Source organism: Megalobrama amblycephala, linkage group LG10, assembly GCF_018812025.1.
Source record: "Megalobrama amblycephala isolate DHTTF-2021 linkage group LG10, ASM1881202v1, whole genome shotgun sequence".
In the NCBI taxonomy this organism is placed as follows: domain Eukaryota; kingdom Metazoa; phylum Chordata; class Actinopteri; order Cypriniformes; family Xenocyprididae; genus Megalobrama; species Megalobrama amblycephala.
In genome coordinates this window covers 28,752,529-28,780,438 of record NC_063053.1, presented here as the reverse complement: position 1 = coordinate 28,780,438, position 27,910 = coordinate 28,752,529, and the positions used below count along the sequence as shown (strand labels likewise).

Below are 27,910 nucleotides of genomic sequence, written 5' to 3'. Positions count from 1 at the left end.
ACATGCTTAATGACATCCATGACACAGTTTCTGCCATTTCCTGTCCTGGGGTTTGATGTCGGGACATGATGAGGTACTTCATCCCTCGCTGTGCTCTTTCAGCCAATGAAAGAACAGCTTGAATAGATCTACAATAGTGTAGAAAATGCTGCCACCTCATTTACTGAGACTCTGTGTGTGTGTGTGTATGTGTGTTTGTGTGTGTGCTCGAGCCAGACCAAGATGCTGTGGGATGCAGTTTATTGATGTGTGTGTGCTTTCTTAAAAAGTTTCTTTTATTGACTGTGTTTGGTCCTCCAGTGGCTCTGCAGTTTGCAAAGTCAAATTTGTCAATTCAGACTTTTTATCTTAGTGAAAGTCACGCTCTTCATGCAAATCATCATGTGCCGCTCCTAACCTGATGATGTGCTCAAAAAGAGGACTTTGTTCCCTGGGACTATCTGACAGAGTTACCAAGAACCAGGCCGTATTGTTCCTCATATATAACCTGTGTAGATAATGAAACATTGCCCAGAGCGGTAACAAGCCGCAATGAGGAGATGTGCACATAAACTGTGTGTGTTTTAACTTTAATTACTTTAAAAGCAGTGATCTGAGCACGTCAGCGTTTAGCTCTAAATGAAGCCGCTGGCTGTTGATAGGATTATTAATGAGCCATTAAAATGTGTGTCTGGAAACGTGAAAATAAGAGACAGGCTCACCTTAGGAGGGTGTAGTGTGTGTGTGGGGGGGATGGCTAATGTGGAATGCGTGTGGAACCGAGACAGTGGGACGCTCGTCTCAGGGGCTGATCAGCACTTCCTGTCTGGAGGAGAAAGCCAGCAGACACCAACAAACAGCCCACTAATAGACAGATAGGGCGAGAGAGAAACAGATGGAAACTAAAGTAGATCTTTACGTTTGCGCATAAGGTTGTAAGTTCAGTACTAACATTTCAGTAGTCAGTACCAGTACCAGTAAATTTTGCGGTTCTCTGTAACAATTTTGGTTACAAATTTGGTTTTGAGTTAAGTACTTTATAAAATCTTGTACCATTTTGTCTCGTCCATTGATTATCACTGTCAGTCATCACAGTTTCTGATTCAATTGCGCATTTAAAGGATTAGTTCACTTTAAAATCAAAATTACCCCAAGCTTTACTCACCCTAAAGCCATCCTAGGTGTGTATATGACTTTCTTCTTTCTGATGGACACAATTGGAGTTAAATTAATAAATATCCTGAAGCATTCAAGCTTTATAATGGGAGTGAACAGAACCAACGAGTTTGAAGCTAAAGAAAGTGCATCCATCCATTATAAACGTACTCCACACGGCACTGGGGGGTTAATAAAGTCCTTCTGAAGCGAAGCATATGTGTAAAAAAAAAAAAAATTATATATATATATATATATATATATATATATATATCCATAATTAACAGGTTATAAAGAAAAATATCTAGCTTCCGCCAGACCACCTTCCATATTCAACTTACGAAAAAATGTAATTTGAATAGGGAAGGTGTAGGGCGTTGTGTAAGCATTTTGAACTGCAAGAGTTTTACACTTTCTTCTTAAGTTGAATACGGAAGGCGGTCTGGCAGAAGCTAGATATTTTACTTTATAACTTGTTAAAGGGTTAGTTCACCCAAAAATAAAAATAATGTCATTTATTACTCACCCACATGCCTTTCCAACCCCTAAAGACCTTTGTTCATTTCCGGAACACAAATTAAGATATTTTTGTTGAAATCCGATGGTTCAGTGAGGCCTGCATAGCCAGCAATGACATTTCCTCTCTCAAGATCCATTAATGTACTAAAAACATATTTAAATCGGTTCATGTGAGTACAGTGGTTCAATATTAATATTATAAAGCGACGAGAATATTTTTGGTGATTATATAGTGATGGCCGATTTCAAAACACTGCTTCATTAAGCTTCAGAGCGTTATGAATCTTTTGTGTCGAATCTAGGGATGGGCATTTTTCCAAAATATTGTATTTGAATATTTGGGCTCGTAAAAAACGAATATTCGAATATTCGTTTATTTAGATGAGGTTAAATGAGAAGGACATTATTGTTTTATATTCATCAAGATTTTGTAACCATTTCTGAACAAGCTTACGATTAGGCAATACACAACAAGCTTACGTTATATCTTAAGGTTTTCTTTTAGTTCAAAGCATTAAACAATATGTGTAAACAGAAAATATTAAGAACAAAAGCATTTAAACTCAAGCAGCGCGAATGGGAAAAACGCTTACAAAGCAGACAGCGGCAGTTATCGTACAAAACGTAACATACATAATATACTTGAGTCAGTATATGGTTATCGTTTTTATATTGTTTCACATGTTCATATTGAGAAAAACAATAATATCCACATGCTCGGGTGAGAAAACGAGCTGCGTTGACAGACGTTGCAGAGACTAAGATAACAATAATACATAACGGTATGCTAAGCTAAGTTTATCAGATAAGTTATCTTCTCGGCTCACTCTGGGATAACTTACAGCTGCGCTTACCTGTCGTGAATGCAGTGATGGACAGCTGTCTTTCCTCTCTGGTCTTTAGATTTCATGTGCTTTCTCAATATGGTGGTGATATTATGATTACTCAGTTTCATTAATTCATTTGATCAAAAGTAATTCCATTTTGTAAGATCATTTTCATCTAAGTAATTCCAAACTGAGGCAGACGACAACATTATGTGACATCAAATAAAATAAACTTGTTAAACATGCTCCACAGCGCCACCTGGTGCATTTAGTTATAACCGCGAGTTTTAGTGCTTAGGATTTATCATGAATTCACTGCATTTATGGCCAGGAAAGCAACATAGTAAGATTCGACTAGTATTTTTATTTTTCGAATATTAATTACAGGTCGAATATACGACTATTTGTGCACATCCCTAGTCGAATCATGATTCGGATTGCGGGTCAAACCACCAAACTGCTGAAATCACGTGACTTTGGCACTCCGAACTGCTGATTCATCACAAAAGATTCATAACGCTCCGAAGCTTCATGAAGCAGTGTTTTGAAATCGGCCATCACTAAATAAGTCGCTATTTTGTTTTTTTGGCGCACCAAAAATATTCTCGTGGCTTTATAATATTAATATTGAACCACTGTACTCACAGGAACTGATTTAAATATGTTTTTAGTACATTAATGGATCTTGAGAGAGGAAATGTCATTGCTGGGTATGGAGGCCTCACTGAGCCATCGGATTTCAACAAAAATATCTTAATTTGCGTTCCGAAGATTAATGAAGGTCTTACGGGTGTGGAGCGGCATGAGGGTGAGTAATAAATTACATTATTTTCAATTTTGGGTGAACTAACCCTTTAAGGTATTTTTGATAAAATCCGATGGCTCAGTGAGGCCGGCATTGAAAGCAAGTTAATTTACACTTTCAATGTTACGATTTCAAAACAACGCTTCATTGAAGCTTCAAAGCTTTACGAATCATTTGTTTCGAATCAGTGGTTCGAATCAGTATTTTTCTTACACAAATGCATCGCTTCGCTTAAGAAGGGCTTTATTACCCCCCCCGGAGCCGTGTGAAGTATGTTTATGATGTATGGAGGCACTTTCTTGAGCTTCAAACTCGTTGCCCCCGTTCACTGTCATTATAAAGCTTGGACGCGTAAGGAGATTTATTAATATAACTCCAATTGTGTTTATCAAAAAAAAGAAAGGCATATACACCTTAGATGGTTTGAGGGTGAGTAAAGCTTGGGGTAATTTTCATTTTAAAGTGAACAAATCCTTTAAATATAGTTGTCAACCCAGAAATTTTGCAGTGTACTTAGATTTTTTGAAAGCAGCGTCTCTCACCAGTTACCGAATATACCTGGTACTCAGTACTACCGGTACTGAAGAAATGTCTTTTTTTTTTTTTTTTTTTTACTACTGTCTAGTATCAGTAGTACTTGTACGTTTGACAACCTGCAGGTGTGAGATGAGTTCAAGTTTAGGCTAATACACAGGGTTATGGGTTTGTTTAAAGTTGCCTTAGAAAACACCACTAATGCGAAAGATAAACGGTGAGACAGACAGGCATTTCATCTGTTGAATGGGGATGATGTCATTGTCTGTGTGTGTGCGGTCAGCATTTTGTTTAAACAGGTAACAGCTGTTACACCTGTCACACGTGCACACCTGAGTGGGCGGATCTAATGCAAGGAGCACACAGGCCTTTGTGTCTTGAAGCTTGCTGATGTCCTGGTGTCTTTCTCTGGCTCTCACACTGAGAATGCATGTAATGTATGAACGCCAATGCAGTGGATTGGGGATGTACTGATATTAAATTATTCTGGCTGATACTGAAAAGCTGGTCATATTTATAGGTTATCTGGCATAACATGGAAATAATTATTAAATATTAAATTAGATTATCATTTAAGTACTAAATTTGAATAATTAAACAATATCAAATAATATTAAATATATAATTTCTATACTATTTTGTCTGAATACATAAAAAATATTTTTTTATGAATTTAGACATCATAGCATTATAATGTACAGTATGAAAAATGGATGTTCATGTTAAGATCCGTTAAAGATTACATTTAACCGTGTTACTAAATTATTAGTGCTATTAGAAATTAACTTTTTAAGTGGGTATAAAGGTAATCTAGATGTGATTGTTCCATTTTTAGGTGAATTATCCCGTTAATGTGATGGTTTCTCTTCTAGGACACCTAATTTTAATTTCAGGGGTTTGTTAAAATAATTTGAAAAGATGTCTAAGGAAAGTACAGTTATAGAAAAGATCTAGTATTATTCGTTTGCAGATGCCGCTTGGTTTTCACTGATATTTAAAGATTTTTGAGTGCCCACAGGAGCCACTATATGCCATGCATGTGAGAGATTTTGCAGGTGGATCTATAAAAATGTAGTTTTCTCTCTCTATAGCAGTAAATAAAAGGGTCATTTGCTTGGCTTATGGGGGAGTTTGTGTGTGTGTGTGTGTGTCCCAGGCCGCCTGATTGTTTGTAGATTTTCTGGCATTCGTAGTTGCTATGGCAACCCCATGACGATGAGCTGAGCTGTGCTGTATTTCACACCAGTGCGAGGAAGAGAGAGAGAGAGCAGGAAAAGAAAGCAAGAGAAGGAGTGAATAGAGGGTTAAAAAAAGAGCTATTATGAAGAAATATTTGTGGTCTAGGTGTGAGGAAATCTAGCAGCATTCCTGCTGAGTGAGCAGAGATCTGCTGCCTGTGTGACTATATTTACATGCATTTGTATGTGTATACATTTGCATGCATATCTTTAAATATGTGCATGTTTGAATGCCCCTTTTTGTTTTGTTCAGCAAGAATGCATTAAACTGATCAAAAATGAAGGTTTTATAATAAATGCTGTCCTATTCATCAAATAATCCTGAAAAACTGTTTGTTTACAAAAAATAAAACCATTTATTATTGTTTACAAATAATAATAATAGTATTAATATTAAATGTCTCTTAGATTGAGCACCAAATCATCATATTAGAATGATTTCTGAAGGATCATGTGACACTGAAGACTGGAGTAATGATGCTGAAAATTCAGCTTTGCCATCACAGGAATAAATTACATTTTTAAACAGCTATATTAAATTGTAATAATATTTCACAATATTACTATTTTTCCTGTATTTTTGATAGGGGGTGTGCACAAATAGTCACATATTCGATCTGTAATAATTATTTGAAAAATAAAAATACTGTTCGAATTTTGCTACATGTTGTTTGCTGGCCGTTAAATGCAGTAAAATCATGATAAATTCTAAGCATGCAAACTAAAACTCACAGTAGCTATGTTTAGATCTAGAATTTAACTTGTGCGCAAAATTGGAATATTGCATAAAACATTTGCGAATAAAGCAGCGTTTCCATCCAGTGAGCCGAAGAGAACAAAAATGTCACTTCCTGATAAACTGCCGCTAAATATCACTAAGAAAATTGGAAGTTGCTGCAGAAGGAGAAGCCACTGTGTATAATAAATTACTTGTTCCTCAGCGTGGACAGATGAAACGCAATAAACACGGTCATGTGATCTTGGTTTCGGAGGTGAATGCCTGCTGTTTAACTCTTTAAACTTAAATTTTTCTCACACAGTAATTTTCATTTTGGGTGAACTACACAATACATATGGTCACTATCCATGATACATATTGTTTCATTTATGTATTGTGATATATTGTGACACGATATATTGTTACACCCCTAGACTTTAGTGAACATAAAGAGTTGGGAGAACATCGGATACGTGTCTGTGTAGATCCATGCATTCAGTCTTAAGGTGACAGTAGCCTAATAACCTTCTGTTGCTTGTGTCATTAATGTTAATCAAACTACAAAAGACAAAGAGAAAATCACTTCTTGCTCTAACTGTTACAGTTCCCTTCTGTTTTGGACTTCAATTCCCATCATCCTCCTCGTTTCACTTTTCACTCCATCACCTGATTAACCAATCACAGCGCTCCCTGTCACCAGAGTACTGATCATGCACACCTGCACGTCATTATCACGCTCATTACCGCCAGTATAAAGGACTCACTCTGAGTCACACTCATTGTCTGGTCTTGTTAGTGTCTTACCAGTATGCTCTCCTCAAGGACCTTGTTGGGAACCTACATGTGACTCTGCTCCTCTCCTGTCTTATGTGTTGGAACTGTTGTTAGATGTGCGTGAAGTCCCTCAGTCCTGTGTTGTGTGGAATACTACCACCAATCATCAATCATCCTCCTGCAACAACAAAGGACAGTTATCATTCCATTCATCTCCACTCTACTTCAGTTTTGCTATATACTCACCTGCTTGCTGTTGTTTCATCTGGTTGTGAAAATAAACACCTTTTATATATCCAGTGTCTCTGCCCTTCTGTGATAGTAACACTAACTTCAGTAGCTTTAATAAGAATCAATTAATATTTAATTCATAGTGAAGTATGTAGAGTTTTTTTTTTTGTTTGTTTGTTTACTCAATTTCTTACTTGAATGCTACTTAAAAACACCTACTGTAACTAAAATGTAAGCACTGTTTTATTTCATTTATATGTTGCGTTTGTCCTATTATTTGTAATTTGCATCTTTGTTATCTTTAATTACAAAGATAAAATTAAATATAATAAAGTGAAATAAGATTTTGGTCCACCTCTACTTTGACATAAACAGTCTGTCACTCTTTTCTGTAATATTTCGTTACCTTATATCGCAAAATTTTTCAAATGGGGAAATTAGTTTGGCTATACTACTCAGCGACTTGCAAAATAGTCTTAAATACCAACATGAAAAAGAATCGTGATAAAATCCTTCTTTACAAAGTGACATTGCCAACTGCTTGTCTGGCATGTGGAATACATAGTTTTTAGTCATTTTCACGGATCCGTGTGAACGGGGATAGTTTTCATAACGTTGTCATCTGTACAAAGAAAAAACGTTTCCATTTTTAGTACATCGTTATCATATAAACATATCCTTAAAATTCTTCCCCTCATTAAATTCATTCCTCTTTTGAAAGGGATAGTTCACCCAAAAATGAAAATTCGGTCATCAATTACTCGCCCTTAAGTTGTTCCAAACCTGTATACACTTCTTTGTTCTGCTAAACACAAAAAAAGATATTTGGAAGAATGTTTAACCAAGCAGATCTCGCCCACCACTGACTGCCATAGTGTTTTTTTTTTTTCCTACTATGGTAGTCAATGGTGGGCGAAATCTGCTTGGTTACAAACATTCTTCCAAATATCTTCCTTTTGTGTTCAACAGAACAAAGAAATGTATACAGGTTTGGAACAACTTGAGGGTGAGTAAATGACTGAATTTTCATTTTTGGGTGAACTATCCCAGAAGAGCTCATCTTATGTAAACGCCCCCCTAAGAAAGCCAGTCACCCTGATAACACAGGACTTCCTTAAACGATTAGTTGACTAGTAGCTTACGCTGCCCGCCGAGTAGTTTTTTTTTTTTGAAAATGTGTCATTTTGCTACAGTGTGCACTGACTTTTGTCACATCACTTACAGAAACCTATAGTAGCTCATCCTATCTTTGTTATTCATAGTTTTTTGTCTTTCACATTTTGATTCGCATTACAATGGCAGGAATATTGTAACGGCATTCGTGGCTCTTGTGTGTGCTCACCCGTGGGGATCAGCTGTATCCCATCATGTAGCAGACCTGTCTCCCCTCATGTCCAGATCTAGAATTTTCTCCTCGCCTCTTAAAGTTGGAACAATCTCCTGCTTTTACATGCATAAACTGAAGGGTCTCTGATTCTGTTAAGTGGCATATCAATCGTATTAGTGTGTGAGTGTGTTTAGCTTCTGTTCTGCTCCACAGCTGTTTCTCATCAGCTCGCTAACATACCGAAGAATCCTGAAGCCACAGATACTCAGCGCTGCCATGACAACCCCTGTAGAGCGCTCAACCTCCCTTACTCTTACTCTCCCTCTCACTGTCACAATCAGGCATGGATGTAAATGATTACAGAATTACCAAAGTATTCAAGTGCATGTATAGCACAGGTGTATGAAATAAATAAAACTGGTTAAAGGGTTTTATTAACTTGTGCTGTTTCAGGCTTTGTGTAACACCTGCCGCTCTGTAAATCCTTCCACCAGCATTAGAAAGTTTATTTTCATTGTCACTGATCCTTTCAGTCTGATCTTAACAATCTTGTGAACCCCTTGAACCTTTTTCTTATTTCACTGTGAATGGGATGTTTACATACTGTAATAGTTTTAAAGGGACAGCAGCAAAACATAGTATGTTTAGATGGTGAGAGTGTGAAAAATTATGAAAATTGAAATTTAAACTTAAAAATTTTAAATATTTTATTGTGGATATTAGAATTGTTTTATATGAAAATTAGTATATGACCCATTTAAAACAACAAATAATTAAAGGTGCCCTAGAATTAAATATTGAATTTATATTGGCATAGTTGAATAACAAGAGTTCAGTACATGGAAAAGACATACACTGAGTTTCAAACACCATTGTTTCCTCCTCCTTATATAAATCTCATTTGTTTAAAAGACCTCCGAAGAACAGGCGAATCTCAACATAACACCGACTGTTACGTAACAGTCGGGGTGTACGCCCCCAATATTTGCATATGCCAGCTCATGTTCAAGCCATTAGACAAGGGCAGAACGTCTGGATGTGCACAGCAGAATCATCAGACTAGGTAAGCAAGCAAGAACAATAGCGAAAAATGGCAGATGGAGCAATAATAACTGACATGATCCATGATAACATGATATTTTTAGTGATATTTGGAAATTGTCTTTCTAAATGTTTCGTTAGCATGTTGCTATGTACAGTTAAATGTGGTTAAAGTTACCATCGTTTATTACTGTATTCACGGAGACAAGAGAGCCGTCGCTATTTTCATTTTTAAACACTTGCAGTCTGTATAATTCATAAACACAACTTCATTCTTTATAAATCTCTCCAACAGTGTGTAATGTTAGCTTTAGCCACGCAGCATAGCCTCAAACTCATTCAGAATCAAATGTAATACATCCAAATAAATACTATAGTCACATGATCCGATGTATGCATGCAGCATGCATGACGAACATCTTGTAAAGATCCATTTTGAGGGTTATATTAGCTGTGTAAACTGTGTTTATGCTGTTCAAGGCAAGTGCGAGCTCCGGGGGAGGGGGAGCACGAGAATTAAAGGGGCCGCAACCTATATATCGGTGCATAGTTAATGATGCCCCAAAATAGGCAGTTAAAAAAATGAATTAAAAAAAATCTATGGGGTATTTTGAGCTGAAACTTCACAGACACATTCAGGGGACACCTTAGACTTATATTACATCTTTTAAAAAGAAGTTCTAGGGCACCTTTAAAATAAAATGAATAACATTTTTCAGTATCATTTACCTTTTGATGTTTGGAATAGATTTTGTAAAGTGTGAATAATGTTTTAAGTGACTATTTTGTATTTTCAATGCTGTTCTTTCTTTGGTTTCCAGAATTTCTGCCCAGTCTTATTTGCACATTACAGTCAGGCATTTGTTGCATTTAAATTTGCATTGTGTTTTGGTTTTATTTCTCTTCTCAACTCTTATAAACTCTTTTTCAGACGTTTACTGCATGGTGCAATTCTCATCTACGGAAGGCGGGGACGCAGATCGAAAACATTGAGGAGGATTTTAGAGACGGACTCAAACTCATGCTGCTCCTAGAGGTCATCTCAGGTCAGTGACCTTTCACCACATCTTCGATCTTCACCACATCTTTTTTGATATTATCAAAGGATCCCTAGATCCAGGCTTAAGAAAAGGGGCTTGTGCCATAACTGGTCCTAAATTGTGGAACAGCCTACCGTTTTCTATCAGAATAATCTCGAAAGAATCATTTTTTAAATCAAAATTTCTTTGAGAAGGTTTATAATCTCTGAGTCAGATGCACTCAAAAAAATGATTCTAGCTGCTTGCTCAGTTTATTTAAATAAAATAAGCTGAACCAACACAAATCTTTAGTTTTTTACTTAATTGGCATTTGCACTCAATTGTATTATGTTAAATGAAATTAAATTTGCAAAATGTTAGGTTAACCTAAACCATTTGTGTTGAGACTACACAAATCATTTATGTTGCATTGATTGAAACTGGGCAGTGGATTTCTAGTTCCCAGCATGCTTTGCGTAGGGATAGATTGGGACAGTAAATGTTGAAATTAAGTGCTGTTTAATGTGTTTTTTAGGAAAGGGAAATACCTTTTAAAGTTTGATGTTCAGTTATATTTGACATTTAAAAGAGTTTCTGTTATGTCGATTTTTATGAGGTTACCATTATGCTGAAGTGTAGACCTTGTGGTTAGGCTATGGGTGGCTACATGAAATAAATCTATGTTGTTCTCAACAAGCTTTAACCGTGCTAAAGCAATGATGAAGCAGTGATGCGAAGCAGTGATGACAAGTTCTTTACCTGATCATTACATGCATGCTACAGATGTTTTGCAGAAAACTTAAGCAACTCTGCACAAGGGCACCAGTCTGAATTGCAATAGCACTGGTTGGATCAACAAGAGTGAATTATGTTCAGGAAACATTCACACAATACGTCAAATGAAACTGGTGTGATCTCGTTCAGTTAGGATGAATTTTACTCATCAGTACAATTAACCTAGCTTAAGTTCAAATAAATCAGTTCAGCTGTGTGGAAATAGGTGTCATAATTGAATTAAGTTAGACCAACAAGTTATTTTTTTGAGTGTGGGGTGATCATGTTTTACTGACATACTGTTGATATTGATATTGCTCAAGCATAGAATTTGCATACTACAAGCTAGTTGATAACTGTCAGGAATAAGTATGATGTAAAAGTTATTGTGTTCCTGTTTTAGTCTCCTGAGGGCAGTGCGATGTTGTGTGTGATGTAATATTATGATCCTGGATATTTAAACTGTCTTTCTCTGTAGGAGAACGCTTGGCCAAACCAGAGAGAGGAAAAATGAGAGTCCATAAGATCTCCAATGTGAATAAAGCTCTGGACTTCATCGCCAGCAAAGGAGTCAAACTGGTTTCTATCGGAGCAGAGGGTAGGTCTCCCCCCTCCAGCAGTGACCTATATCCTGCAGGCTTCCAGGGTCATGGGTTCAGTGTTCCAGCATGTGGGATCAATGGCTATCAGACGATCTGCCTGTATGTGATATGTGCTTGTATCTCATGTCACATGAAGTCCCTCCCCCTTCCAGTACAGTTAAATAGGTTAGACATGCAGTATATACCTGACATATATTAGACCTATCTGACTATTTTTCCTGTTACCTGCTCTCTCTCTCTCTATTTTTAATCCAGAGCGGCATTCCAGACAGATTAGCCATCTACTTTGCCTTGGTAACATACTGTTACCAGTTTGTGTGTGTGTGTGTGTGTGTGTGTTTGTCTGGCAAAGCTGGGATACACATACACACAAGCACATACTGGGATGTGTTTGGAGTGTATTATGAGATTAGCCTAAGAAGATGGAGAGGAAACACATGCATGTTTACCTAGATGTTTAAATGGGGACTTCCCATATACAACTATGTGTAAACAAACAAATAATTAAAATGAAACTTTTTGCATATTTAAAAGTGATACAGACATTATTTAGTCTTTATATTATTTAGCCTTTATAAATCGTTTTCCTTTTGAGAATGTCTCCAAAAAGGAGATTTTGGGGACATTTTCAGCAGTTTTGTATTTAAAAGTTTAGATAGTTTAGTTCAGTTTAATCATATCACAGAAAACAATCTGGCAAAGCTGTTCTCCTGCACTTTAGACTCTAAAACCCTGCTAAACACCTGCTCAAACAACTGCTCACTTTACAGTCTTAATTATTAAAGATTGTATGATATTTAAGATATAGTAGAATTTTTTGGAATAAGGGTGGAGTTGTGATGTTGCAGGGTTGCCAGAGGAATTTTCATAGGAGTGAAGCAAGCAGCCATTTATGGATGGATTTTGCAAAAACCTGTCAAGAACATGTCCAGGTCATATTTCACCCAGAAAATCAAAAGAAAAAAATGAACAATAATTATTTTAAGTAAATGTCATAATTTTCATAACAACAACAAAAAAAAAGAATATATATATATATATATATATATATATATACAGTATATGTTTAGATGAAGAGTTCATTGCAAAAACGGATAACTCCGTTTTTATTAATTCTCACAAATCATGTTTTTTTTATTGTACATTCCAAGTAATATAAATCAAACTGCAGTTGGGTTGTTTTGATTAAGTAATAATAACTCCAAAAAATACAGGTAACTTACAAAATTAAAGTTCATGAAAAGTATGTATTTTTATATATTAAATGTTTATTTTTTAGCAAAAGCAGAGTCGTTTTTTGGCAAAAGCAGATAACTCCACATTTCATGTTAATCCAAACCAAGTAATTGCTTTGTAATTGCATTTACACACACGTGCACACAAATGCGCACACACACTAACAGATTGACGCACACACACACACACACACACACACACACACACACACACACACACACACACACACACACACACACACACAAACGCAAACGCAAAAGGACAACCAAGGGTTCAGCATGTAAGACGTGTATGGTGTTCAAGGACTTGCAGGAGTCGAAATTATAAATCCTCGATCACTTTTAGTCAGCTTTGACGAAACTCCTCTCGGCTAGCACGTCTTTTTGAAGTGACTAGCAGCCTTGTCACCTGACCTGAATACTGCGAGCTGATTCGCTAAGACGGACTGACTGGTTTCTGTACACAAACAACAAGGGCTCTTATTGGTTTGTGCTGTAAAATGTGAACTCGCAATGCCTTAACAGTGGACAATACCGGCTTTTCTGACAAAGCGTATTTAGGGTTCAGAACATGCTATATGTGGAGAATAACGTACAGCAGTGCGTTTATCGTGCCGATAAGTGCCGTTTATCGTTTTTTGCAAATGAACTCTTCACACACACAATAAGAGCTGTGCAGATAAGCCTCACTCCCCTTGCCTCAAGAGGCACACTAGCAACTGATGCTAGAGGCTGCAGTCTTTAGCCTCCTGTTAGTGTGCCCGCTTCCCACGCCAGAGACCCGGGTTCAAGGCCCACACATCACAGGGCGAGTACGACCTGAGGGGTTACGTATATATAGGCCTATATTATGCAGAATTATCTGAATTATATAACCCGTTTCTGATTCTGATATGGCTTTAGTTTATAAAGTGATCTCATTTTTGAGCTTGTACAGTAAAATGATGCTGGTGTGCTTGTTTTTGTTCTGCTCAGAGATTGTTGATGGAAACGCTAAGATGACTCTGGGGATGATCTGGACCATTATCCTCCGCTTCGCCATCCAGGACATCTCAGTGGAGGGTATATATAAATAACACGCACACACACACACACACACACACACTTTCAAGTTAATAAGTGGTGCGTTAGATCTTGAAGAAAAAGACAGTAGCGAGTTCATTTGTGTGTGTTAAATATCATGTGAGTTAACAGAATGACAACTGACTTAAATTAGCATAATTAAATACGGTTTTGCTCTTTTGTATTTCTTGGATATTCACTATTAAATACACACAATGTCAGGAATGTGTGAGTCATGACAACTTTGTCTTTCCATTACTGAGATTACATTTGATATGTGTGTGTGTGTGTGTGTGTGTGTGTGTGTGTGTGTGTGCGCAGAGACCTCGGCTAAAGAAGGCTTGTTGCTGTGGTGCCAGAGGAAAACAGCTCCCTACAAAAATGTCAACATTCAGAATTTCCACATCAGGTGAGCAGACAGGAAATGAGCTTTAGGGAGAAGCATATTGAATGATGGGAAAAGAGTAAGACTGACAGAGATACTGCAACTGAACGCTGAGCAACAGTGTCATTTATTACTTTTCTCTGTCTGTGTCTCTCTCTGTCAGTTGGAAGGATGGATTGGGCTTCTGTGCGCTCATTCACAGACATCGTCCAGAACTCATTGATTACGGTAAACTGCGCAAGGTAAGGGCATTACGAGAACCTCTGACCACATATACAGACCAGCAATATAAAAGACAATGACCTATGTTTTGATGTTTGCTTTCACTCAGGACGACCCAATGACTAATCTGAACACCGCCTTTGATGTCGCTGAGAAGTACCTGGACATCCCTAAGATGCTGGATGCAGAAGGTAAGACATGTAGAGAACAGGTTTCTTTCTGTTCCACTTCACTGTGAAACTAGGTTAGACCTCTGTCTAAATATAGAGCTGTAGGAGGCACACAGGTATGTGTGTAGGTTGAATTACACCCCATTACTGCAGGTGTGATTGTGGATGTTCCCTTAACATTTGGCCTGTTCGGAGGGATTTTTAGGATAATGTGCTGTGATGAGATTGTTGCAGTACTTGAACTGGATTGATATTCATCAAACATTCTGGTTAAGGTTTGTTTTTAAACTCCATTCAGCCCAAATATGCAGTTTGCTATTAAACATTGTTTTGCAGATCATTTCAGTCTTAGGTGTGCTATCTGTTTTTAGCTTTTGTGAACGTTATACTTTTTGAACGGGCTGTCAATAGCTTCTCGCATCAAATTCAATGCTCTGATGTTTGCCTATAAGACAACCACTGGCTCTGCACCACTATACCTACACTCACTACTTCATACTTATGCGCACTCCAGAAGCTTGTGTTCTGCAAGTGAACGGCGCCTTGTGGTGCCATCCCAAAGAGGCACAAAATCTCTCTCACCTTCTCCTTGTCTGTTCACTGCTGTTGGAATGACCTGCCTAGCTCTATCCGAGCAGCTGAGTCTTTAGCCATTTTCAAAAAACTCTTTTTCATCAACACTTGAACCAGTAATATTAGCACTCACTTTTTCTATTTCTATTCTCTCTATTTATTTGAAAAAAAAAAAAGAAAGAAAATCCTTGCTAGGAGCACTTTGCTGGAATAACTGGGACTTGACACGGCACTTGCATACTGTTGCACTCGTGTTGATTTGATTGCTTCTATTGTTCTCATTTGTAAGTCGCTTTGGAGAAAAGCATCTGCTAAATGATTAAATGTAAATGAACAAAAAAAATGGATAGAATTTTGTAAATTGATAGAATGTTTAGCATGCAAGACGGCGGTTATGTTGTCATAATATCTGCATACTGAATTGAGATGGGTCTGCTTTCTTACATCTATATGCAAACTGAATTGTGTCTTTTCTTTCTTGCAACTTTTACTATTTAAATATAAAGCTACTTGACACTGCAGAGACGGTGTCTACTTTTTGCGTGGATTGTTATTCACATGGATGAAAAATAATACACATTTTTACTGGCCCCACCACAAAAGATAACACATTTTATTTTTAACAATGTTTAGTTATATGTCCCAGAAAAATATTTATACTGACACATATTTTTTGAATATGTATAGTATTTATACTTATATATATTTAAATATAATACCCTCTTAAATATATTTATTAGAATATATAAATAAATGTTAATTTTTCATTTGTAATAAAAGCAGGAAATTATACAGCTATAATGCGTCTCCACCAGCTACATAATCTTGCTTTGGTAACATAATTCAACCAGCACAATTTGCAACATTTGATTTATAACAAAAGAAGAAATGTTAAGTGGCTAGAATCGAACATTTCATTTACACAGAAAGCCAAAAACCTAAACTTACCTAAAACGTTACCATTATTCTTTTGTCGCTTGAAAGCACTAGTATTTCTTTGAGTAAATACAAATCTTGTTTAAACTTGTTAGGCATTTTGAAGATAGTTTCATCTTAGGTTGATTATAATCAGGGCTGACGCCAATGAGGGGCATTCATAGGCAATGCCCCCCCAGACGAGTTACTGTGCCACCCTCCCTCCCCGTTGGATGCGAGCAAACATGAAAGAAAAAAGCGGCTGAACATGATTTCCCCAACCCCCTCTTGAAATATAAAATGCCCCTTGATTTATGCGCCTTGGCGCCAGCTCTGATTATAATGGTTTCATATTCCCATTCACGTTAATAACTCTTTCTTTACACAGGAAATCACCTCGTATGGGGCTCTGAAGTGTGTGACTGTGTGATGTGCTCTGATTATTAATTTTTTCTCTCATTACTTTAATATCACCCCCTTCTTTCTCTGCAGATATTGTTGGTACGGCCCGTCCCGATGAGAAGGCCATCATGACCTACGTTTCTAGCTTCTACCATGCCTTCTCTGGGGCGCAGAAGGTATCGCAGGGCACCCCCCCTCCCAATGTCATGAACTTCTACACTCACCCAATAAGTCCCTCCCTTCACTCTGTTTCTGCTCACTGGTTACTGTGTTCACCAGTAGCAGTGATTACTGGATGTCGTGGTTTCCCGTGACCGTGACTACACTCCTAACAGTCTGCCTCTCTCTGACTCTTTGCAGTGCTAAGCTCCGCCCCTCAGGGCTCATGCTCCTTCTACAGTTGCATGAGTCTTTCCACCTGTTGCATGAAGGAAGTTAATTCTTATGATGAAGGCATGAGTGTGTCTCCACTTCAGTCTCCTAAAAAATTCCCAAACATTCACGGCATCAGTGAGACTTCCTGAAGACCTCTTCATGCCTTGTATCATTTCTGTAGAACTGTGCCCCGTTTGTCTTTGTGTCTATGCAGTCTTTTACTCTGTGCTTTTTTTCTCTCCCTTCCTCTCCACCTCCTTTTCTCCACCTCTCTCTCTGTTCCTGCTCCCTCTTTCCCTGGGCAGATATCGTTAGTACGTTGCGTCCCGATGAAAAGGCCATCATGACGTATGTGTCATGTTACTACCACGCCTTCTCAGGCAAACAGAAGGTGAGCGCAGACCGACATCAACCAATCAGCTTCCACATCAAAATCCCAGTCAAATCTAGACTGAAAGAGATGTGATATTACATGGTCTTCACTGAACCGAACTTCCTTGTGAAAAAGAAGTACACTTTAGCATACTCTTAAAAAACGAGTACTTATTAAGGAAATAATATACTTTAAAAGTAACAATGTAATATTTTCAGACACTTGATTGCATGTCATTTGCAATTAAATGAAAATGTATTATAGTGCAAATTCATATTAAATGCAGTTAGTTACCCACTTAAGTACATCTTAATATATAATTTCACAATTCTATTGATTTTCTTTAAAATGTTTAAGTGTGCTGCTGAATGTACAAAACTTTCTATTCGATTGTATGTCATGTAATTAAATTACAAATTTACGATGAAGTTGCAGTTAATTACATTTAAAATGTATTACCTTTGAATATCTAATAACACACTAGTTAAAATTATAATAAAGTATTTTATATTTGTGTTAAAATTTTAAACACAACACACTTTAAAGTAAAACTTTTATTTTTCATTTACAAAGTGCACTTTTTAAAAGTGTACTTAAGTGTGTTAAGAAAAACAGTTTAAGTTCACTTATTGTAAGTGGCCTTTTTAGGTTAATATTACATTATCTGGAAATCCTTTTTTTTTTTTTTTTTAATATCTTGGTTGCACTTTACTTTACAGTATGTGCACTTTCAATGTACTTACAGTGTACTTACCCACAAAAGTACTGAGTAATAAACGGCAACTACATGGGTTAAGTTAAGGTTTAGAGGTAGGTTCAGGGTTATTACCCTGTTAGCGTCATTACACTACACTACAATAAGTACATAGTATGTTCATGTGAAACAGGGCTGTAAAATAAAGTGCTACAAATATCTTTTTAAGATTTGAATTACACTACAAGTGCTTATTAAATACAATTAAGCGCACTTCTTTTTCACAAGGGCTATTATGGTAAGGTCAGTCTCTGATATCACTGACGGGTCAGAACCCTTCTGCTCTGAAACTTCATTGTGACTTTTTACTAATTTCTTGTTTGGCTGTGATATTTCTCTCTTTCCTTCTTTGGTTTTTGTGTCCGTTCTGGCTGTTTCCCGGGCAACCTTGCTGTAGTATTACATAACACCTCTCCGCTCTGTTTCTCCACACATCTGTACGTGCACACACACAGCTCTTGTACAGAAACCATCAAAATTCTTTACATTTTAGAATAGGTGTTGAAATAGATGTCCAGCTAAAATTAGCAACCGGCATCAGTGGGACAGATAGTTCATTCCTATTCAAACTTTAGACAGACTCAAGAATTGGTATATTCGTATATATTCATGAATCTGAATTAGCTTAGGCAAACTCATGAGGCTAAACCCTGAGCCAGAAGCCACATCTTTAGGGACTTTCACACTGGGCACATTTGCCGTGGTCCGAGTACGAGCGCGATTGTTCCCGGTGCCTCCCGCAGCGTTGGTCTGGTTTCAAACTTGATTCTATCGAACCACGGTGCATTTGCGTTCATCTTACGTCATCACAAACATGCAAGACGCATGACAGAAAACAGGACAATATATTGTTTTTTATTAATTTGGTGCTATTATGTGCATCAGAGTGAACAACACTTGGGTTAACTATATGAAGGAAGCTTTCTGCTGCTTGCAAACTGACTCTTTTTAGGAGACAGCGGATTGCAAGCCATTAATTTGCCGCTCTTGCACTCACTATGCGCGATTACACCACACTCTCACTCTCGATCGAATCCAAGGTAAATCATCACCACTGTCATCCCTTACATGTGTTTTGTTGAACTAATGACGTTGTCATCGGCTAAAATGCATGTGCAGGTTACTTTGCTTCCTGAGCAAGTGGGCACCCAAGTCCGATTTGCTTTCACATTCATGCGAATCGCGCCACAGTTCCAGTGCAGCTGAACTACAGGTAGTCTCAGGCTCGGTATCCCGGTGAGCTCCCGGGTCCACATGACAGCTTTCACATTAGCGATTTTTCATGCAAACTAGTTTCAAACTAAACTGCCAGTGTGAAAGCTCCCTTAAGCAGCATATACCACAAAATAATATTTTTGCACTTTTTAATGTGGCATAAACATATTTGCGCACAAATCCGGATTGGCAGAAACTATGCATTACTTGCTATTTCTGCCTAACCTTAAAAAACATTTTTATGTAATTTCAAGTAACGTTAGATAATTTCAGAGTAGTCAGATTGATTCAGTTCTATTAAATAAGAGTTTTGGCTTGTATAAAACAAATCAATTTAGATGTTACAGTTTTTGTGTATGTAACATACATACTTATTGCTAACAACTTATAGCTAAATTACCTAAAATATTTTATGTATTTTTCCATTTTATGGACATCTTCAGAGCTTTCTGTTCTGTGTGCACACATTATATGTGGGTCTGCTCATGAGTTAAGTCAGTTCATATAGACTCACAATTCTGACTCATTTTAGACAGAATCTAATGTCTCATTTCCACCGAGCGTTACGGTTCAGTACATTTCAGTACGGTACGCAATTTTTGCTGTTTCCATTGTCAGAAGTTGTGAATGGTACCCTAATTCCGAACCACATCGTACGACTTTTTCCAGACCCTTCCGTTGGGGTACCTAACACAATAGTACCAATAATACCGGTACCAAAAGGGTGGAGCTACACTCACTGCAGACAGTTGATTGGTTGACAGAATCGTCACTTGCACGTGCAACAAGGGTAATGACAACACAATACCGTTGCAACACAATCTGTATTTTTCTGCTGTTTTACCTTGCAGCCTTCAGCCTTAGCTCAAACAAAGCTGCTCTATGTCCTCCATTGTTGTTTACTGACACTTTCTTCTTCACGCGAGAATGACGTTGATCGCTACTTTCCGGCATACACTATGCCTATCAAGTAAGGGTACTGTTGGTGGTGGAAACGCAAGCTGGATCAGGGTTAACCTTCCTGAATCGTACTGTACTGAACTGAACCATACCGCTCGGTGGAAACAAGCCATAAAATCACAATAAAAGTTCATTCAGAGACAGCTTGTTTCTCACTGACAGGGTGAAAGATGCCACTTCATTGTGCTGATTCATCACATCCAGCTGGGTTTCCTCAACTCTGTGTGAGCGTTTCTGAACGGATGACTAACATCCCTTGATAAATAGTTTCTACATGCTGGGTGTGTGTGCTCTGCACACTCAGATCCTGTCTGTTCTTATAAGGCACGAGTCTGATTGTAAACCCACTAAACAGTTCTGTATTCAGAAAAACTTCCTCTGACACACCCACATCCAAACCCACACCCATGCATGATTATTGTGTAAATAACTTCAAAAAAAATCATCATTTTCCAGTAACTTATCAGGATAAAACAAGCTAATTTAATTAGTAATGACAGAGTTGTATTGTTTTGGTGATAGTCAAAGACTCTGTTTTCTACAGAAATAAAAAAAGCAAAAACAAATCAAAAGTCCAGGTTTGGAGTGACAGGATGATAACAGAATTGTTATATTTTGATGACCATATTTGTACAAAGCAATATAATTTTTAGATTTTAATCATAATCAATATAAATTTAAAAACGCACTTTCTATAATTAATTTTTTACATTTTTATTTTCAACACAAAATACAACAAATAACGCATCAATATAAGCCTAGAAACAAAAAGTTTATTCCATTTTTCTTTTTTTTAACTGAATAGTCGAAACTTGTAAAAAATTGTGAAATCACAGCAGATTTTCCAATAAAAAAGGTATAACTTTTTATCCACTATTGATCAGCGTTATGTGCCAACATAAGTAACATTTCAGATTAGCATTCAAAAGATGATCATAAAAGCCACTGCATGAACTCTGTCTGTCACTGACAACGATAAACTGAGCTTATCATTGTTTTCACCTCTTCCTTTTTGGCTTTTAGAATTGCAACTCACTTCCTTATTCCCACCCCCCTCCAAAAATACACACATTTATAATTAAACACGCACAGAAGGGTTATGTGATATTGACGTAGCGGTTGATTGCTTTTGGTAATGGTAATAAATTGACTTGAGCACCTCAACACACAAAACCTTAACAGCGTTGCCATGGCGCTGATGTGGTTTCCACAGAAACAGAAGCAGATTCACTGTCCTTTACCCCCTCAGGCCGAGACAGCAGCCAATCGGATCTGCAAAGTGCTTGCTGTCAATCAGGAGAACGAGCAACTGATGGAAGACTATGAGAAACTAGCCAGTGATGTGAGCACACTCATTCATCTTCTCTCCTCTTTACTCCATCCTCTTCTCTTCCCGTCTCCTCACCTCTCCTGTCATCTCAACCTGTGCTCATTTAGGGCCAGTGAAAAGTTTCAGTAATTTAAACTCCGATAATATCCAGCACATTTACTCTACAGTGTTCCTATGGTCATGGAAAACAGGGAATTTTAAAATACTGCTTGCCAGGCAGGCAGTTCCATGAAAATGAATCAAATCTAAAAGATCATGGAAATTTCTATAGTCAATATGAATTATTTTATGCTCAGCTCCAAAATATTTAATCAGCTTTGTTAATATTTTTGTGAGTGCAGTCTCTAAATAAAGTAATAATACCACAATAATATATATAAATTTAAAAAATTGAGATAAATAAAATAAATAAGTATAACCCATCTCATGTAATTCGGAATGACTAGAAAAGTTGTGGAAATTTATTATTTAAATTATATGGGAAACCTATGTCTTAATTCATAATAAAAAACAATATATATAATATTTAAAACCCAATCTCATTATCATTTTTCTCTCTACCTCCTTTATCTCACTCTGTCTGCTCCCAACTTTTCCCAATGTGTTTTATCCTCTTTTTTCCCTATTTTTGTTGTTTCCTCCCATTTTTTTCTCTCTCTCTTCAGCTGTTGGAGTGGATTCGCAGAACCATCCCGTGGTTGGAGAACCGCGTCCCGGAGAACACCATGCAGGCAATGCAGCAGAAGTTGGAGGATTTCCGGGACTACCGACGACTTCACAAACCGCCTAAAGTTCAGGAGAAATGTCAGCTGGAGATCAACTTCAACACACTGCAGACCAAACTCCGCCTCAGTAACCGGCCTGCGTTCATGCCCTCAGAGGGGAAGATGGTCTCGGTGAGAACTTAACATATGTACAAACCAAGTTTTGGAGCATCCAATTCTGTAATATTGTCAGTAATGAATCCTCTGCATGTGTAGGATATCTCCAATGCTTGGGGAGGGCTTGAGGGAGCAGAGAAGGGTTATGAAGAGTGGCTACTGAATGAGATTCGCAGACTGGAGAGACTCGACCATCTTGCAGAGAAATTCCGCCAAAAAGCCGCCATCCATGAAGCCTGGACTGACGGTAACACATAAAACACTTTCATTGCATGGAAACGTCACCGGTATTTTCTACAAGTTAAAATACTGACATTTTACAGGAATTAGGTCATACCATTGACGTTAACCAAGCAGTTTAAGTAAAATCCTGCTTGTTCAAGGATGCGCATTTATTGCATGGATGGAGCAAAAACATAATGCAAGTGTCTAAAATGCATACGCACAGTTCCTTTGAATGATACATGACATTTAAAGGCACAGTATGTAAGATTTTTATATTAAAATATCCAAAAACCACTTGCATAGTGTTATATATTTCGTTCAGCTGTGTACTTACATTATCCTAAATGTTTCCAAGAATTAGTAAATTCAGAGAAATTCACAATTTTAAAGAGTGCCAGTCCCTCCCTTGTCACTTGTTGCCTGTCAATGACTTAATATCTGCCTTATCCCTGTTTTCCTTGTACTGCATAGTAACCATGGCAACAGACACGGACAGCTGCGTAACGTCTAGCGGCACGTTGTTATTGTTTCGTTCAAACATTATGGACCATGGCAAGCAAACTTTGGGACAAAAGGAGAAATAAAATGAGGATCAAAATCGGCGTTGCGTTTCCGAGATGTTGAGAGCTTTGCAACAACTTCGACTTGACAGAGCTCGACGGTGCTCTTGCACGTTATTAGACAGTAAGCAAATGTAGGCAGCAGGCTACATAAGACTAATCAATGTTATATAACTCAACACGATGAAATTCTAATGTTAATAGAGCTTACTGTTAAGTCTCATACAGCCAACAATCTAATACATAAAATAACATTACAACTTTAAATACACTCAAATGCAGTTTAGTAAGATAGGGCAACTTGAGACCAAGTGAAGCAGCGCTGCGTTACCTCACAATTTTAATTTGTCAAAAAAACTGACCTGTATGAGAAGTATTTCAGCACTTGCAGGTAGTTTGGTAGAATGAAATGTTCTCATTCATTTATATCCCCCGGGACTCACGTGTGGCACTGATATCTGTCTCTTATTAGCAATCGCGCCCACGATTCTCGGCCACACCCTGCTTCGTACCACAGTCATGTTAAAAAACATGAATGCCTTCACTCATCCATAAACATTATTAGATCTGTCAGCATGACGACAAGTTCCATGATTCCAAGCTCATTCACTGCATCATCAATCTACGCCTTTGTTATTGTTTTGAAGAGTTTAGCAACCCCTAGTGGCGAAAAATATAGATTGTGCCTTTAAAGGTGCCCAAGAATGCTTTTTCACAAGATGTAATATAAGTCTAAGGTGTCCCCTGAATGTGTCTGTGAAGTTTCAGCTCAAAATACCCCATAGATTTTTTTTAATTAATTTTTTTAACTGCCTATTTTGGGGCATCATTAACAATGCACTGATTTACACTCGGCGCCGCCCCCTTAAATCGCGTGCTCCCTGCCACACGAGCTGTCGACTATATTACAGCGCGTTTACAAAGTTCACACAGCTAATATAACCCTCAAATGGATCTTTACAAGATGTTCGTCATGCATGCTGTATGCATGCTTCGAATTATGTGAGTAAAGTATTTATTTGGATGTTAAAGTTTTATTCTGAGTGAATTTGAGGCTGTCCTCCGTGGCTAACGGCTAACGGCTAATGCTACTGCAAGTGTTTAAAAAATGAAAATAGCGACGGCTCTTGTCTCCGTGAATACAGTAAGAAACGATGGTAACTTTAACCACATTTAACAGTACATTAGCAACATGCTAACGAAACATTTAGAAAGACAATTTACAAATATCAGTAAAAATATCATGCTATCATGGATTATGTCAGTTATTATTGCTCCATCTGCCATTTTTCGCTGTTGTTCTTGCTTACCTAGTCTGATGATTCGGCTGTGTGCAGCTCCAGACGTTAACTGGCTGCCCTTGTCTAATGCCTTTCATAATGTTGGGAACATGGGCTGGCATTATGCAAATATTGGGGCGTACACCCGGACTGTTACATAACAGTCGGTGTTATGTTGAGATTCGCCTGTTCTTTGGAGGTCGTTTAAAAAACAAATGAGATTTATATAAGAAGGAGGAAACAATGGGGTTTGAGACTCACTGTATGTCTTTTCCATGTACTGAACTCTTGTTATTTAACTATGCCAAGGTAAATGAAATTTTTGAATCTAGGGCACCTTTAACTAAATGTCGTTAAACCGAATTTACAAAGGAAACTGGTGAAATAACCACAACATTAACAACAACACTGAGCATGTTTACATGCACACCAGTACACTGATAACTCACAAAAATCAGCTTATTGAAATAAACTGTTGTCTGGGTTTACATGCAAACCAATAACCCGACAACAGCATTTACAAGACTTTATTAATAAATCAGGTTATTTCCCGGTAGTGACATCAAAAACGTAACAATTTGCGTATATGCGTATCATTTTTTAATCAGTTTAGATATGGATTATTACATGGTGTCTCTACTAATTGTTGGTCTTGCGAACATCTGCCATGTTTGTAGTTCTTTTTATTCACGTTTGTAGTTCTAAACCAAATCCTCCACTAGCAGTGGGTTCTGGGCAATATCAGCCATTAGAGTAGATCATCCGGGGCCTTTTCGTATACTCTTTTCAACATACTATGCTTTGGGACACACTTATTCTAATCTCACATACTATTTAGGATGGATAATATGCACATTGGGACACAGGGATGTTCTTTTTTGTTTAAAGAATTGTTTCTCATTCTCTACGGTATGGCTGATCTTTGCTGCTCCCTGTAGGTAAGGAGGAGATGTTGCAGGAGAAAGACTACGAGACGGCATCCCTCTCAGAGATCAAAGCTCTGCTGAAGAAGCACGAGGCGTTTGAGAGTGACCTCGCAGCTCATCAGGACAGAGTAGAACAGATCGCTGCCATCGCACAGGAGCTTAAGTCAGTAAACACACAGACAAACCTGATTCAGATAATGCTTGTTGAAGTAGTTTAATAGCTTTACTCTAACACCTATTCTATCTCTTTAGTGAGTTGGAGTACTACGACTCTCCCAGTGTAAACGCTCGCTGTCAGCGGATCTGCGATCAGTGGGATTCACTGGGAGTTTTAACTCAGAAACGCAGCGAGGCCTTGCAGGTAAAAAACTTGAAAAACAGGTAAAACATCTTGAATTAAACACCTGGAACAGGTAAAACACGTTGAATTTATTCTGACCAGAGGAAAATGGCTGTATCACTTCTTTGGTGATATACTGTCTGCTACTGTGTGTGTTTTGTGCTGTAAGTGCACTGCACTCATATGTGTGTGTCTTTGCTCTATCTCTCTTCCCTCAGAGGACCGAGAAACTGTTGGAAACTATTGATCAGCTGTACCTGGAGTTCGCCAAAAGGGCGGCACCCTTTAACAACTGGATGGAGGGAGCCATGGAGGACCTGCAGGACACTTTCATCGTCCACACTATTGAGGAGATACAGGTATTGCACATTCATCTTCCATCCATCCATCCATCCATCCATCCATCCATCCATCCATCCATCTGTCTAATCTGCCTGCCTGCTTGTCCCAACAAAGACAGAATGGTGCAATTCAGTCATAAAAAAGGAATTTACTGTGGAATGTGGAATGTCATGGAATTTGGCAAAATATGGATGAATGAATCAAAAGTAGGGCTGTATACCTAATCAAATAGCAAGATGTACTAGTCTAGTGTCTATGATTATAAAACCACAAAAAGGCAAAGTCTTTGAATATGAAGTCAGCATGTTCTGCGTGTCGTTGTGCGAATGAGCGGAAAACTTGAGAAATTATCTCATCTGTCTGTCCATCCATCCATCTGGTGGATTACAATTGTGACTGTAAAATGTGTTAGTGCATTTCACATAAAAGTTGATATAAGAGTGAAAATTGAAAAGTTGCAGAGGAGGAATGTTTTAGAAAGTTATATCAAGTTATTTTGTGTGTGTGTGTGTGTGTGTGTGTGTGTGTGTGTGTTTGTGTGTGTCTATCAGGGACTCAGCACAGCCCATGAGCAGTTTAAAGCCACACTGCCTGAGGCTGATAAGGAACGACAGGCCATCCTGGGCATCCATAATGAAATTGCTAAAATTGTGCAGACATACCACGTCAACATGGCTGGCACCAACCCCTACACCACCATCAACCCCCAGGAGATCAATGCCAAATGGGATAAGGTTTGAGCACAATTCTGCTTCAGAAAATAGACTTGAGCAGGAGAAACAGAAGGGAATCAAGAGTTTTCCAAAAAATATATGACATATGTTTATATATATACAGTAAAATGGGTACAAGAAGAGATGCTTAATTCATCTCCACACTGCTCTCTCCCATTCTCTCTCTCTCTCTCTCTCTCCTCTCAGGTGAGGCAGTTGGTACCCCAGAGAGATCAGGCCCTGATCGAAGAACACGCTCGTCAGCAGAATAACGAGAGACTGCGCAGACAGTTTGCTAATCAGGCAAATGTTATTGGGCCCTGGATCCAGACCAAGATGGAGGTGGGACATGAGCTAAATTAACTGAAAATTTATCACATTCTCTTATGGTACTGTCAGAACTGAGAAAAGATGTCAAAAATGTCCTTGGTGAGTAGTTTACAAACATACAAACTACAATAATGTTCAAATGTTTGGGGTTAGGGCAACTTTTTTTTTAAAGGAAATTAAAAATTATTCATCAAAGATACATTAAATTGATCAAAAGTGACAAAGACATTTATAACATTACAAAAGATTTCAAATAAATGCTGTTCTTTTGAACTTTCTGTTAATCAAAGAATCCTGAAAAAAAATGTATTACAGTTTCCACAAAAATATGCAGCACAGCTGTTTTCAAAATTGATAATAATAAGAAATGTTTATTGAGCAGCACACAATTTCTGAAGGTTCATGTGACACTGATTCAGCTTTACCATCACAGGAATAAATAACATTTTATAATATATTAAAAAAAGTTATTTTAAATAGTTTTGACTTTTTACTGTTTTGACTTTATTTTTGATCAAATATACAGAGATTTCTTCAAAAACATAAAAAAAATTACCGTTTACAATCATTTAACTACAGTTATTTAATTGTTAAAATGCTTAATTACTTAATTGCATGATAATTTTATATAGGATATATAAGTTATTATTTGTTAGAATAATTATTTGGAGCAAAGTAGACACTAAAATAAATAATAAAATAAAATAAAAAAAACTAAAATAAAATCTTAAGTAAGGCTTATGTAAGTAAGGTTGTTAAAGTATTTTAATTGTATCTATGTGTAGACCCCCTCATCAGA

General features: G+C 37.5%; 1 protein-coding gene and 1 long non-coding RNA gene across 6 annotated transcripts in view; one reads left to right on the top strand and one right to left on the bottom strand.

Moving 5' to 3' along the window:
- actn1 (actinin, alpha 1) overlaps positions 1–27,910 on the top strand; it is a 40,962-nt gene that overhangs the window by 6,610 nt on the left and 6,442 nt on the right. For 3 of the 5 annotated variants that reach the window (XM_048205646.1, XM_048205648.1, XM_048205644.1), the window contains exons 2-16: positions 10,080–10,194; positions 11,420–11,539; positions 13,754–13,840; positions 14,162–14,249; positions 14,389–14,467; positions 14,557–14,638; positions 16,598–16,683; positions 21,434–21,526; positions 22,180–22,410; positions 22,495–22,642; positions 25,399–25,549; positions 25,639–25,747; positions 25,945–26,085; positions 26,620–26,802; positions 26,989–27,123. In XM_048205646.1, coding sequence (XP_048061603.1) covers positions 10,080–10,194; positions 11,420–11,539; positions 13,754–13,840; positions 14,162–14,249; positions 14,389–14,467; positions 14,557–14,638; positions 16,598–16,683; positions 21,434–21,526; positions 22,180–22,410; positions 22,495–22,642; positions 25,399–25,549; positions 25,639–25,747; positions 25,945–26,085; positions 26,620–26,802; positions 26,989–27,123 — 1,848 coding nt within the window. Of the gene's footprint in view, positions 1–10,079; positions 10,195–11,419; positions 11,540–13,753; positions 13,841–14,161; positions 14,250–14,388; positions 14,468–14,556; positions 14,639–16,597; positions 16,684–17,187; positions 17,274–21,433; positions 21,527–22,179; positions 22,411–22,494; positions 22,643–25,398; positions 25,550–25,638; positions 25,748–25,944; positions 26,086–26,619; positions 26,803–26,988; positions 27,124–27,910 lie in introns of all 5 variants that reach the window. The other 2 variants (XM_048205647.1, XM_048205645.1) reach the window with 1 other exon arrangement.
- Positions 353–8,412, bottom strand: LOC125277297. The gene is made up of 4 exons (XR_007186875.1): positions 8,123–8,412; positions 6,580–6,727; positions 702–843; positions 353–487 (listed from the first exon to the last, which is right to left on the bottom strand). It is a non-coding gene; the product is annotated as an uncharacterized LOC125277297 (long non-coding RNA).